At 35.9% G+C, this 15,737-nt stretch overlaps 1 protein-coding gene across 11 annotated transcripts in view; it reads right to left on the minus strand.

The window, feature by feature from the left end:
• ANK3 (ankyrin 3) overlaps nucleotides 1-15,737 on the minus strand; it is a 537,795-nt gene that overhangs the window by 18,783 nt on the left and 503,275 nt on the right. For 6 of the 11 annotated variants that reach the window (XM_017542288.2, XM_017542287.2, XM_037743372.1 and 3 more), the window contains 5 exons: nucleotides 12,699-12,830; nucleotides 11,638-11,781; nucleotides 8,315-8,623; nucleotides 7,957-8,047; nucleotides 3,985-4,363 (listed from right to left, as the gene is read on the minus strand). In XM_017542288.2, the coding sequence (XP_017397777.1) occupies nucleotides 3,985-4,363; nucleotides 7,957-8,047; nucleotides 8,315-8,623; nucleotides 11,638-11,781; nucleotides 12,699-12,830 (1,055 nt within the window). Of the gene's footprint in view, nucleotides 1-1,980; nucleotides 2,032-3,984; nucleotides 4,364-7,956; nucleotides 8,048-8,314; nucleotides 8,624-11,637; nucleotides 11,782-12,698; nucleotides 12,831-15,737 lie in introns of all 11 variants that reach the window. The other 5 variants (XM_017542281.1, XM_017542282.1, XM_017542283.1 and 2 more) reach the window with 3 other exon arrangements.

Consider the following 15,737-nt stretch of genomic DNA (forward strand, 5'->3'; position numbering starts at 1 on the left):
ACTTGATTTTTTTTTTTTTTTTTTTGGCTAACTAAGGAAAATAATGATGTATATTTGTGAGAGTCTTTAAAAGTATTAAGTGGAAGAAAATTTTTGACCAGGATTCTAAGTGAAATTACTCTGTACGTGTGTGCGTGTGTGCGTATGTGTACAGGTAAAGATCAAGCTGGTTATAAATTACTAAAAAATAATTATGGAGCCTTTTTGGCATCAGAAACTACAATTAATCATTCATATTCCTTTTAAAACTAGTTTTAGATCTATATTCATCTGCCATGAATGCATATACACCCTTGTATTTTGGGCCACATTTCATTTGATCTACAAAAGAGGCATAATATTTTGGACTTTTAGGAAATTTTGGTCAAATTTGACAACCTTATCAAAAGCAAAGAATCTGGCTGGGTGCAGTGGCTCACACCTGTAATCCCAGCACTTTGGGAGGCCAAAGCAGGTGGGTCACTTGAGGTTAGGAGTTCAAGACCACTGGCCAACATGATAAAATCCTGTCTTTACTAAAATACAAAAATTAGCTGGGCATGGTGGCCTGTGCCTGTAATCCCAGGTCCTCAGGAGGCTGAGGCAGGAGAATTGCTTAAACCCAGGAGCCAGAGGTGGCAGTGAGGTGAGGTCGTACCACTGTACTGCAGCCTGAGCTACAGGGCCAGATTCCATCTCAAAAAAAAAAGTAAAGAATTTACATTAGCATATTTTGGCACATATATTTATATCAAGAGATTAATATCAGCATAATTGCTATGTAACACATAACTGGTACTAAGAAAGAATTTATTCAAATGAATGAAGGAATAAATGCATGAAAGCTTGAATTTTTTTTAAAGAATGGATATAAAATAGAACAAGAATATGGTTATAAAATAGTAACAAGAATATCGTTACTGCAAAAAATGTTAATTTTTAGGCAATAAAGGTAGGAATTAGGAAAAACTACCGAGGGGCAAATAGTTCATAATTTGAAAGAGAAAGTATCTTTAGCTTTTACTTAGATGCCAGGGGAAGGAGTATTTACTGAGTGGTTATAAGTCTAACTTTTAATGGTGGAACTATGAAAATAATTCTGGTGTTTTGTCTTTGAAGTTAATTCATTACGTCAAATCTAATAGTCCTTGAGACAGGAATTTAGTTAACAACCATTAGAAAAATGAATTCTAGTATTTTTTTTTAAGTGGAAACAAAATAAAATTGCTATTGGAGGTGTAGCTATTAGATAAAATGCTTTATGAAATGTTAGTTGAATAGATAATAAACTAGGCCATTTTTTTCACTAACAGTAAACTTGACAAGTCTTTTCAAATGTTAAACAGTAATATCAGCCTTGACTTTGTAGGGAATTACATCTCAACAAACCACCCCAATGAACAGTATGGTTTTAAAAGGAAATCATAACTACTATCCTTAAAAGGAGTGAAGTTTGCTGTTAATATTTTAAATTTTTCAGTAAAGGACAGTAAATTTAGGACACTTAGAATGATCTAAGTATTGTAGAAGGAAGTCCTTCAAAGTCTCAAGAAGGCAGAAAGAAGTAAAAGGAATTCGTGTTGATGAAGGAAAATAATTATTAGTCAGCATTCCAGGATTAATGGGTTGGATGAGACAAAGGGGAAAACTGAGTCTGAATTATCCATAAATGGAATATTAAATTGGGGAAAGGTTTTCACCTGGGTGAATTCAAAAGTAGAAGAATATCTAGGTTAAAACAAACACAAAGAATCACGTGAGACCACCCCCTTATATATAAAAAAAGTGGCCATTGGGTCAGTGTTTCAGTTTCCACTTTTTCCCTGGAGTCTCTGCTAACCTTAAAGTGCAGATGGAAGTAGAATCTCAGGCTCAGATACCTTTTAGAGAATTATCTAAGAATTGGTAAAGGGGAAAACAAGCAAACCAAATGGGATTTTCTCAATACTCCTTTGTCTTGGGCCACTGCATGGAAACAGGTCGAAAATAGCAGAGTTTTACCTTGTAACAGCAGGCAGTCATCCGTGTAAGAGCCGCACCCGAACTTTTGACCTGATTTTTTGGGGGATAAAAAGGGGGCTGTTTTCTGAGATCATACATCAGATGACCTAGTTGGTTGCTATTATACTATGGTATAGCCACGAACGATACATCCTAAACATCTTTGGATTTCTTGTGAGGTCAGGTTCATGTCTCCTAGAAGCTTTAATTCCATTATGGATTTTTATGGTCATGAAATCTTTATGCATTAGAATAGGACTCGAAACCAATAGCAGAGGCACAAACTCCTTTACAAGAAATCTTGAAAATGTTTTCTAATAATTGTAAATTATTTTCCTTTACTGACAAACTCAGCTGAGTTTCCACTCAGGGTTTAAAACTTAATTTTCAACCATCTTTATGCCAATGGCCAATATGGTTTTCCAACAGTGCATACATATGCACATGTGTACACACAGCAGTGTTTATATGTATTTGTACAGTAATTTGCCTTTAGAACTTTAACAGCCCTTTGCAGAACATTCACGAGAAAAATACCACTATGTTACTGCTTCTCTCTATATTTTGTGGGATCATTTTAATGGGAAACTTATCTAAAAGACTACTAAAATATACCAAGAGTCAAGTCAAAGACAGAAATCAATATTCAAAACCACATTTGTCAGGAAGAAGTTAAAGGCCTGAAAAATACATAAAAGAGCTTAAAACAAAAACAAAACCATTAATATAAAATTTGGTGACAGCAGTTACTAAATGAGCTAGAGATTATTTTAGGATATCATTTAAGCAACTGATTACCACCATCAAATCTTATATCAAAGCAACTAACAGGGGAAAAAACTAGATGATCTAGAACTGTACTTCCTTTTACTCTCCTTTCTAACAAGCCTGAAAATAGTCAAACATAGTCTGCAGAAGGGAAAAGGAAAGGATATTACTGATAAGCTGATAATTAGCTCCTGAGCGATTGAGAGTTTGCTAAAAGTCTTCCTAAACCTCAAATCAATCTTGAACTCATTATTTTAGAAAAGACTTGTTTTTTCCTCCCAAAACACTAAAGTAAGGTTTTCAGTGAACTAGGTATGTCTCAGGGAAAACTGCAAATGCTACTATTTCAAAGATGTATAACTTTTAATCTCTGTCAATTGCAGAGTTGTTGAAAAGACATAAAAATTGAGAGAGTAAAATGCAGTAAAAAATGTAGGAAACAGAGCTGGTTTTTATTTTCTTATATCCATGTATGAATCATAATTTCAGTTCAAAATACTTTTAATATCTAAAAATAGCAAACCTCAAAGAAAAAAACCTATTAGATGGTACCACAAAAACAAGTATGAAAAGCAAGCAAATTCATCACAGTAAGGTTTTAAAGTGATTAGAAACACATGTTAAGACAATTATCAACTTAGATATAAAAATTGTAAAAATGATACTTCTAACTTTAAATTTCTAACTGCTGTCAACTCACCTCATTTTAGGCTTGGAATTCCATCTCTTTAATTTTTAAAACACCTTTCAGACAACAGACCATACAGAATAGAACTTAGATGAGTCAGATGCTATAGACTGTTTATGCCAAGTAATCAGAAAGGATCGGAATGATTATCTTCCTCCCATGAGGAAGAAGACAGAGTAGGAGTTAGGAAACCTAAATCCCAGATAAAATACTGGATCTTGAACTAGTTTCTTAATGTCTCTCTGGTTCTTGACCCTCCTAAAAATGGCTAAACAGATATTTATTCCCTTTTCCTTCACAATGAATGAAGGTATGATCAAATGGCATATATTTTACTCAGAATTCTTTTTTACTTATGTGTTTTACTCAGTACTTTCTTTACCTCCACCATTACTGCTACAATTTCACACATTTATAATTTAGAAATGGTAAAAAACAAAACAAAACAACAACAACAAAAAACCCTGGGCCTACAAGATTAATCCAAAGAAGTAAAGCATCAATACTTTCCATTTCAATGACGGCTACTGGATGACCAGATGACATACCTTTTGCTCAGACCCACTGGACCCCTCTTCTTCATGTAGGTTAAGCCTTGGCTTGCCATCTGGGGGAGAAGTCCTACTCATCTTTTTCATACTGACAGGCACACAGGGTTTAGTCTCTTCTATTACAAGCTTGCTGGTTTCTTCTAGAGATTTCTGATATGCTGCTAGTGGTGATGCTGGTTCTTCAACATGACCAGATCCATGTATTTTTGGTTTCAGAGTTTCCTTAGTATTCTGTTTTCCTATATCATTTTGGGATTCTGGAAAGTAAGGTTTTGTCTTTGCTTCTGGAGTGATTTCTGTATGGCTTCCATTTGCTTCAAATTTTCCAGCTTCTCCTTTGAGATATGAGGTAATGGAATCTCTACACTGGTCAGGGCTGTAAAAGAAAATTTGCAAACTTACAATGGTAACGTATGCCTGAATATAGGTTTCAGAAGCTCTAAAGTTTTAAGAACTGTGTTTTTAAACTACTTCCAAAGGCATAAAATAGAACAGTTTGAAAAATGTGGCCACTGGATTTAAAATGTGGTTGGGCGTAGTGGCTCATGCCTGTAATCTCAGCACTTTGGGAGGCTGAGGCAGGCAGATCACGAGGTTAGGAGTTCGAGACCAGCCTGGTCGACATGGCAAAGCCCCATCTCTACTAAAAATAATAAAATTAGCCAGGTGTGGTGGTGCATGCCTGTAATCCCAGCTACTCAGGAGGCTGAGGCAGGAGAATTGCTTGAACTTGAGAGGCGGAGGTTGTAGTGAGCCACTGCACTCCAGCCTAGGTGAGTGCACTCCAGCCTAGGTGACAGAGTGAGACTCTGTCTCAAGATAAATAAAATGTAAGGGGCTCTCAAGGGTGTGGGTGTCAGGAGGTGCTACACAGCTTCTAGACATCCCCCAGATCTCAGTTGCCAAATTGCTTAGCCATGCTCTCATCTGAATATTTAAACTGCAGTTCTACAGCTATTTGAATTCTAGCATCTTGACAAATGATCCTGAGAGGTTCACGGACATACCTAGAGTTCTAAGCCCATCAATCTTAAAAAAGAAGATATTTCAGAATGCTTTTCCATCGCCAGTAAACAATAAATTGCTGGCCAGGCTCAGTGGTTCTTGCCTGTATTCCCAGCACTTTGGGAGGCTGAGGCAGAAGGATTCCTTGAGCCCAGGAATTTGAGACTGGCCTGGGTGTGGTGAAACCATGTCTCTACCAACAAAATTCAAAAATTAGCAGGGCAAGGGGGTGCATGCCTGTAGTCCTAGCTACTCAGGAGGCAGAAGTGGGAGGATGGCTTTAGCCTGGGAGGCAGAGGTTGCAGTGAGCAAAGATTGAGCTGCTGTACAAAAAATTGTACCTTGTCTCCCAAAAATAACAAAATGAATTCCTGTGGTCAAGACTGTGGTATTATCCGAAGAACCCCAAATTCCAATTCTTAGTGTATGTTTTCAGTCATGAATCCTGCCATCACTTTTCCAACTCCAATACCTTTACTTGAATCTCATTTTTCTCTACTCTTGACCTCTGCTAATCTCACAAGTGATTTGAGTGCTGCACACCCTTTCTACCTACTGAGAGAACTGTTTTTCCCTTAACTAGTAAAACTCTTCCCTGGTCAGGCACAGTGGCTCATACCTGTAATCCCAGCACTTTGGGAGGCCAAGGCGGGTGGATCACCTGAGGTCGGAAGTTCAAGACCAGCCTGACCAACATGGAGAAACCCTTTCTCTACTAAAAATACAAAAAATTAGCTGGGCGTGGTGGCATATGCCTGTAATCCCAGCTACTCTGGAGGCTGAGCCAGGAGAATCACTTGAACCTGGGAGGCGGAGGTTGCAGTGAGCAGAGATCACGCCATTGCACTCCAGCCTGGGCAAAAGAGGGCAACTCTGTCTCAAAAAACAAAACAAAAAAAAAAACAAAAACAAAACAAAACAAAAAAACCTTTCCAATGCTTTCTTTTAAATTGACTTCTAAGTTTTTTACAAGTTTCGGTATAGACTATTTTTCACTTTTTTGTAGCTTATGTATTATTTTTAGCATCTTTGCTTATTACCGCTACTAGGCAATAACTAATACAATGCTTTATATGTATAATATATACTTATGTGTATATGTGTATTCCTTATAATCAGATTCTGATTATCTGAACTTATTGTTAAAAGATATCCATTGCACACTCCATTCTCTCTGTGTAAGGATAAATAATCCAAGTATACTGTGAAGATCCTGTAATATATAGCTTTATGACTTTGGTTTAATTTTCTATTCCCCAGTCCACATTGCTTACCTAAGTTCTCCTACCCTACATATTCTGATAACAGGAGCAAAGTGGCTGGCATTTTCCTCCTCCTATGGAATCAGGGGATTCACTAGTGTTTTTTTCTATATAATTTACTGGCAGAACCTATATAAAATAAGGAATTTCAGCCTGTTTAATAATGAACATCTTTCCTATATCTACTCCCTGACATGTAACTATAAGTTGCATGACTAGATCTGAACATACACATCAAAATTAGTACTGTTTGTCTTCTTTGGAACTGTCTCTTTTGTACATGGTAGATAGAATTCATTCATGCCTCCGATTTTCAAAACTAGTTTTGTAAACTCCCTCTTTGGGAATTTTTATTGACCAAGAAGTTTATTAATGACATGAAAATTAAAGTTTGGTTATGAAACAATATAAGTTCTCTTGTGTCCAACCAAAGTTTATCTAGCTGTCACTGAAGTAAAATATATTTTAGTCTAATGTGTATGCAAATAAAAATAATACCTAGTGCTACTGAGAAATTACTATTTGTGTCAGACATTTGGTAGACATGATACATCCTTTATTTTCTATCTATAAATCTGTTTAAGGAAGGTAGTAGTATTCTTACGTTTAAAGATAATCAGTGACATTCTTAGAGCATAGACATTCATCCAAAATCACAAAGCGCATACTTAATGGTGGTGGGATTTGAACCTGTGCCTCAGATTCTACATTCTCACCTTTCTAGAGCAAGGCCACTATAAGAATTAACCAGATTCATGACCAGGAAATTACTTTGGGTAAAGACAAATGTCTATCATGGCAACATTTGGTATACAAAACCATATACCTGTTTGAAAAACAAGACATGTAGAAAAATAGATGGTTATGTAAAATCAGTTTTTCCTAGTATGGTAGGAGAATGGATGACTTTTCTTTTTGCTTCTCTGCACTTTTTACATTAAGACATTTAAAAAATTGTGCATGGAAGAAAACCCACCAAAATGTTATTGGTAGGTGACAGGGTATATTGATTTGTTTAATCTGCATTTTAAGTGTTATAATGAGCATATTTATGTTTGCAGTTAGGAAAAAACAGAAATATTTACATTTCTAAACAACATGGACTTTCATTCATTATTATTTTTTTGAGACGGAGTCTCACTCTGTCACCCAGGCTGGAGCGCAATGGTGTGATCTCGGCTCACTGCAACCTCCACCTTGTGGGTTCAAGCAATTCTTCTGTCTCAGCCCCCTGAGTAGCTGGGATTACAGCCACATGCCAGCACATCTGGCTAATTTTTGTATTTTTAGTAGAGACGGGGTTTCACCATGTTGGCCAGGCTGGTCTCGAACTCCTGGCCTCAGGTGATTGCCTACCTTACTCATTATTTTAAATGAACAATAATTATTGGCTATATTGAAAGAATCATACAAGTAATAAACTAGAAAAGAAAAGTCTTCTAAAGTAAAGACAACATCTAAATCTTGGGCATGTATGTAAATTTTCTTGTATTTTATTTCAGCTTCTCAATAGTTTTGAGAATTTAATTTGAATTTAAATTCACTTTCCTTTCCAGATTAGCAGAATGAACTGACCTTTAAAGCAGGTTTTATTCCAGAACTAGAATGGTAATTTAGAAGTCACCGCTAAAAAGCACGTATTTAAGATAAACTCTGAACAAGTAACCTGTGTTTCACTTTCCTTTTCTTGAAACAGCCATACCTGTCATCCAGTCGATCTAGTAACCCACCAGTTACTCTTCGAGCTTGAGCAGGCAATTCTAGGTTTCCACTTGATGTCTCATTCTGCCAACCTGTAATTGAAGACATTTCCAGTTCTGCTTGCTGAACACGCTTAAGAATAGCCTGTACTTTTTCTTCTGTCATCTCCTCAGACTCTACTCCTTCTTCAAGTTGAATGTCCTCAAATAGAGATTTGAGTTTCTCTTCCGTCATCTCCTCATCAGGACCAGATTTTCCTTTCTCCTGCTGTGCAGAGCTTACTCCTAGTTTTCTAGGCTGTGCTGGTTTAACATCTTTTGGGGCCCCAGCCAAATTTCCGAGGTATTGAGGATACTCACTCAGACATACATCCTCCAACTGGCTCTCATCTACATCCACTGCTTCAGGCATTTCTGTTAAAGGCACTGAGTCTTCCAGTTTGCTGTCTTCTAAGGAAGTGTCTTCTGCAGTTACAACTGGAGGTCCATCTGTGGAATGCTCTATGTTCCCCTGGGAAGGCACTAGCCCATCACTCAGTCTACTGGGGGTTCTAAAGGGAGATTCTATGCTAGAGATATCACTAAAATAATCATCTTGCTGCAAAGGGGTAGGTGGTGTGTAGTGCAACCCTGTGGGGGTTTCCAGTTCCACTTGAAGGGAAGGATAACCTATGGAAGACAGTACATTTGGACTGACTGGAATGAATTAGAATACATGAAACAAAAACACATGGAATGACTAAAATTATATCAGACATGAAAATGTATGATGAATTACAGATTAATGTCGATAAATTTATCAGTTTAGTTCAATTAAATGTAACACAATGAAATTAAAAGCCTAGTGCAAACTCCAATAAAATAGAATACCAATTAAGATATCAATTGTTTCTATCAGTTTTGGCAGTTATGATACAATAACTTAAATATGCACACTAATCCAAAGTATGCAGACTAATCCAATATAAAGTTAGTTGTTATTATATGAGATACTTATTATCTTTCTATATTTAGCATGCAAAGTTCATACTGTGGTGGACTGAATACAGCAAGCCACAAGAAACTAATTTTTGTAATTATCTACAACTTATTTTAAGAACTGTACGTAGGAGCAATGCGACCTAGTCCTCCTTTCACACGAAATTTACAGCAAAGAAAAATGGATTTAATCTTTGGAAAGAAATAATAATTAGTTTTAGAGCAGTAGCACTGGGAAAATAAAATTTAAAAAGATGTTAAGAAAAAGATTTAAAAAACAGACCAAGTTTAAAAGACTCCATGTAGTTTTTGGGTGTTGTACAAAAACAGATATGACCGAGATGAAAGGGTTGTGGTGTACATGAAGGTCTTGGTGAAGTTGGTGGTAGGGTCCACTCAGAACCACAAATCAAATAAAGAGAAATGATACACAACAGAGAGTAGGAAAACCATTTGCATGGAGCACTCTGAATATTCACAACAATGCTATGAAACACAGAGTTTATTAACCAGCCTACACAAAAGGAGATGGGGGAGCTAATCCCTCATTTTCAACATTGCTGTGTGGACTATGGAAGCATTTTTCTGCCTTAGCAGAGAGAAAAGTCAACAATGGTCTGGTCATGGTGAGGAAAGGAAGTTTCATAAAAGTTCAACAAGGAGGAGAGACAGGAAAAAAGCAACAAAGCACAGTTTCTGAATTGTTGGTCTACAAAATGAAAGTCTAATCTTTCCATCAGTCCAAGGTAAATACCAACTTAGCTGCTGTTGTAAACTCAAGTTGCTATAGGTAAGTGAACGTTTTTCAGTTATGGTCATCTATAAACCAGACTCTTGAAAAGCTGGCTGAGATTAGCTGAGGTTTATAATCTGCCTAAGTGAAATTACTTCATATACACGTTTCTAAATTTCCCTAAGAAATTTTGAACAAGGAATATAAAAATATTAAGATACAGCAATAAAAAGCCCTTGTGACTGTATTTTAAGGAGATATTCCAATTTTAAAATGTTCAGATTAAATGAAGCTTTCAAGACCATCAACTATTTCTTTCATGTTCTGGTGATCTTTTTTATCAGTTACTTAAAAAATATTTTTCCCAGTAAATAATATTAGAAGAATGTATAAACTATAACTTATCAATAATTTAAAATTTGATATGATTATCTACATTTATCTTGTGCAAAAAACATTTGGTTACCAATACATGGCCTTGCATGTAAGAAAGACATAGCTCAAAGGGAGCATTTTCCCAAGGGTGTAAGGTATTTATAAACCTAAAAAGAACTGCTTTTTACTTCATTACCCATTGTGTTTGTTACATGGATAACAAGTATATTTTAAATTTTTTGTTGACTTAACCTTTTTTTTTTTTTAAGAGACAGACTATGCTCAGCCAAACTTTTTAATAAGCAGAAACTTTCTAAAAATTTTGAGATATTTTTCTACAAGTTAATTAGAAGTCAGTGACTCTTGTTAGTCTAACTTTGCCAGTTTAAAAATTGCAACAGTAGAAAAAGATTCTTAGTTCCTCTTCCTGCCTCCATACTATGATCAAATTTTCTACTCAAAATTCACTGTAGAGGCTGGCTGGGATGGCTCATGCTTATAATTCCAACACATTGAAAGACCGAAGTGGGTGAATCACTTGAGGTCAGGAGTTCGAGACCAGCCTGGCCAACACGGTGAAACCTTGTCTCTACTAAAAATATGAAAACTTAGCCGGTGTGGTGGTGCACACCTGTAGTCCCACCTACTCGGGAGGCTGAGACAGGAGAATGGCTTGAACCCAAGAGGCAGAGGTTGCAGTGAGCTGAGATCGTGCGATTGCACTCCAGCCTGGGTGACAGTGCAAGACTTTGTCTCAAAAACAAAACAAAAATTTATTGTAGGAATAATTTTTATTTGTGAAGGTAAGACAGGACTACTTTGAAAAACATAGTATGATATTTATTATGTTCTTCTTAATACTTCAGTGAAAAGAAGCACCAATTTACATAATGAGGAAAAAGTGACAAGATTATTATATAAATTAAGCTAATGTGAAAGAGGAATCATTATTAGTAACATCTATGCTGGTTGAATTAGAAATCATGCTGCCTTTGATATACAATAGATCAAGTAGTTTTTCCAAAGAATAAATGGCAGCATATGAAGTTAAAATAATGCTAAACAACTAAAGCATTTATTTGTATGATACATCAGTCTTTTTAAGTGCACATTTAAATACTTGGTGCCACAACAGTAAATTGCCATTTTACCTTACAATTTGTATACTACATGCTGACAGTTTACTCAATACCTTGCTTATTTGATAAAAATGGCTCATTTGTTTTACCCTATATATTAACAAAAGGCGTAACTAGTTTGGGGGGTTAATATAAAAATTAAAAGTGACAAAAGCAATCCATTCTCTAGATATTTAACTTTCTCCCATTTGGTCATATGAAATATTAGAAATACCAACTCTTTCAGATACCTTATGCTTTCATACTTCCTGATTTAGATTGTATATAAACAGATATTTACCAAGTTTGCTCTGCTATCAGAGTGTTTATTTGCAGACTGTGGCAGAGAAAATACTGTGAAAATGAGAAATTAAGTCAAGCAAATCACAGTTTAGTTGGTTTTAAGTGACTGCCTTGTCTGACTGCACTTTCAAATTTTATCAAATGATTGAATAAATATGAACACTAAATTCAATTACCATCAACAGGGTCATGGAAAACATTGTTCTCATCTGCAAAACTTCTGGTGCCTGAAATATTTCCATAATCAAATATTGGTCCTTCTAGCAGTGTCACTATATCTATTCGATTAATTTTTGTCAAGACCGCAGTTAAGGCATCAGCTGAAAAGGAGAAAAAAGGTTGAAAACCCAATTAAATTCTGTTCTTTCCATCAGCACAATATCTACACAAAGGCATGGCTTTTGCAACCCTCCTGACATTTTAGCTCCTTCTTACTCCATCTCTGCAATCTCCCCATCCAGAGGACTCAGAATGCTCGCTGCTACAGGGAAGATGTCAGAGTCTTAATCATCACTTTGTAAAGCTGTAGATCTGCTATAACAGAGCAGATGGGCCTTAAAATAGCTAGACTCCTTTTAGTTGTAAGGGGCTCTAATAAAACTAAATAGTTTCCTTTCCTCTTAGAATGTCAAAATAGGTCATCCTCATATTTGGTACTTAGCATTTTAATGGCTCTAAGGTCAAGTTGACATAGGCAAACCCACAATAACTTATTCCACATTGTTGTGGGTTGGCATTTGTGAAAATGCAGCACTACCACCCAGTCCCACCAGCCAACAGAACCAAACCCAACAAGAGTAGAGCCAACCAAGTTGAATAAAAGGATTTGCTCTCCTAATTTGATTCTGTCTTCTCTCTCTGCACATCCACCTCCAGCCATAGTGGTAACTTCAGAGTGTTTCTGATGACTGTGTTCCAGAAACTGATATAATAACTAAAATTATTTTTTGAGTCTTGATGGTCACAGAGAGAATGGCAGGCCAAATGCAAAAAAAAATTCCCTGCTACTTGCTTTCCAAAAAGCTTCTGTAGAATAGAAGTTTAAATTGTTAACACTAAATTACACAAGTATAACTTCAAAAGATTTACTATTACCTCATGATCACTCTTATTTTATTTTTCTACATTAAAGATGACAGAAAATTAGAACAATACTTGAATGAACCTAACAGTCAGCTTATCTAAAATATTACATATATGCAATTTTGAAAGTTAAAATAATATAATTTTGGCATACTTGTGGCATTTTTTCCGTCTCTGGTAACCCATTTTTTTAATAACATGAAGCTTTGAGAAATTAAAGAATTGGGGTTTTCCACACGTATTTGATTTATTTCATCCACTGAAAAATTCAGTTCCCTTGCCAGTTCTACTTTTATCATACATGGTTCACAAAAGTAATGCTCAATTGTCACAAAAAGAAAAAGGAATTTTACAGTCAAGCTCAATTGTACAGCCTCGGGCATTAATCTTTATATACTTGGTTTCATAGCAAAGTAGTGACCATACACAGGCTGTGACTTAACTTTCCTTAGATAATGACTTATAATCAGAATTTTTTTAGAGATCTTATAAAGATTTTTGGACTTAGGCTGGGCACAGTGGCCCATATCTATAATCCCAGCACTTCAGGAGGCTGAGGCAGGTGGACTGCTTGTGCCCAGGAGTTTGAGACCAGCCTGGGAAACACAGCAAAACCCCCATCTACACACATACACAACAACAACAACAAAACCCCACAAAAATTAGCCAGGCACAGTGGCGCATGCCTTTGGTCCCAGCTACTCAGGAGGCTGAGTTGGATCACTTAAGCCCAGGAGGTAGGGGTTGCAGTGAGCTGAGACTGTGCCACTGCACTTCAGCCTGGGCAACAGAGTGAGACCCTGTCTCAAAAAAAAAAAAAAAGAAAAAGAAAAGACTTTTGGAGTTTACAAAGAGGATATTGCATGATTCTTTTAATTCAGCCAAATTCTCTACAGTTTGAGAAAATTACAAGATAGGGGTATACAATTCATGTATATGGCACAAGAGATGCTGATAGGGTTTGTGCTAACCAACTTTCATGAAGTGTATCTTTTATTTACGTAATAATCTACCTTTTATGCCTTGAACTTTCATAAACTCCACACAGGAGGTTATATGATGACTCCAGGCCAGATCATAATATATGATATGAAGCTACTTGATTAAAAATTAAAGGGAGGCAGCTTTCTGTCCATCTACTTGTATATATCACATATACTAATATATTCAATCTTGTAAACTGCAGCATGTCTTTGAAAAGATACATAAGATCTCAGTATTGGTGGCTGCCTTAGAAGTCAGAGAAGGGAAGGAGACTTAGTTCCCACTGTATTTTTTTTTTTTTTTTGGTATATTAAAACAGTTTATCAAGTGTGTGTTACCTTAAATGATGACAAAAAGTAAGAAATGGGCAAAAATGATCCCATGGGAAAGGAACTGATCAAGACTCTATCCCCCTTACAAAATACTTTCATCAATTTTGTAAAATGCATTTGGAGGCTCAAAAAAATCCATTATCTTTTGACCAAGTGATTCACATTTAGAAATGTACCCTGACAATATATAAAGGTCGTATACAATGATTTATATACATGAATGTTCATTGAAAACAATTCACATGTTGAACAAAAGACTTAATTTAAGGCAGTGGCTTGCAAACAATTGTTTTGATAATTGGCCTACAGGTAAAAATACATTATATATCATGGTGTTTACATAAATAAAACAGATGTCCATGGAGCAAAATTTAGCCTTAATACACGTAATACACAGTACTTTTCTTTTATATAATATTCCATTTAAAAGCAAAAACAAAGCATGAACTGATTTCATGACTCATCGAGGCAATGTGAATCACAGTTAGAAAACCACCATCGTAAGGTACATCTATTGGATATTTTCTTTATGCATTAAAACCAAGATCAGAAAATATTTAATTTTGTAGAAAACCACAGTTACAAATAAAAAAGCAGATTACATTATATGTATAACATTATAAAAAGTTCTTATTTTTTTAAAAAAGCACATAAGGTGTTAATAGTGCTTTCGAGGGACAGATGTAAATTTTGTTCTCTTAAATGCTTAATATTCTTAATAATTACCATTGAGCATGCAGTAATTCTAGTTAGAGAAGTTAACTATTTTAAGTTCTTCATCTCTGTATTTTAAGAGACAATACTCCTATTGTGCAACAGGACTTCGTGACAAAACTGTATCCATTGTCTAGAGACTTAATAAAGAGCAAAGACACTGACTTTGCTAAGAATTTTAGGTTTATGGCTTTTTGTCTGGCCATTATGCCACATCTCTAAAAATTTACTGACTGTATTTGCTTAAGGAAAATAATTTAACAGTTCTGAGCATATAATAATGCAAAACAAACATTTGCTCCAATATATTTTCAGATTACAATGTCCAATGTTATAAATATTAATTAGATATTAGTAAATATTTATACATAACAAATTACTGTTAACTCTCAACTGCCTACAAAACATTACTCAGACCACCTGTCTTTTCATAACTCCACTCAGCTCCTGGTCATGAGCAGTATACCTGAGAGCAGAGACTAGGTTGCTGAAGAGAGGAGGGTTTGCTATGGGGTAGTGGTGGTGAGGGTGGATGGGGGCTGAGGGCTTTCCAAGGGAAAAAAATGAGATGAAATTGCTTTCTATCATCTAGTTTCATATTCTCCCTTTAAACAGATATAACTGTATGGAATGTATGTTGCTAATGGTATGCAAGATGACTTTAAATGTGATGATAATGAATATTTATTACTTGGCCATGCATTAAAAAATATACTTAACCTATAAAACTTAAAATTTCTCAGGTTCATGTGAGGTAGGATTTTGAGGGTCCTGTTAAGCTCAAAATTGCAAATGTAGAATTGTTCAATTGATACAAAATCTCATCAACTTTTTTTATTATTATTATTATTATTATTATTATTATTGAGATGGAATCTCACTCTGTCACCTAGGCTGGAATGCAGTGGTATGATCTCGGGTCACTGCAGCCTCCACCTCCTGGGATCAAGAGATTCTCCTGCCTCTGCCTTCCAAGTACCTGGGATGGCAGGCAAGCGCCCACCATGCGTGGCTAATTTTTGTATTTTTAGTAGAGACAGGGTTTTACCATGTTGGGTATGCTGGTCCTGACCTCAAGTGATCTGCCTGCCTTGGCCTCCCACAGTGCTGGGATTTCAGGCATGAGCTACCATGCCTGGCCATCTTCATCTTTAATGAAACAA

The sequence above is a fragment of the Cebus imitator genome, unplaced genomic scaffold (genome assembly GCF_001604975.1).
Source record: "Cebus imitator isolate Cc_AM_T3 unplaced genomic scaffold, Cebus_imitator-1.0 Scaffold142, whole genome shotgun sequence".
Taxonomy (NCBI): Eukaryota; Metazoa; Chordata; class Mammalia; order Primates; family Cebidae; genus Cebus; species Cebus imitator.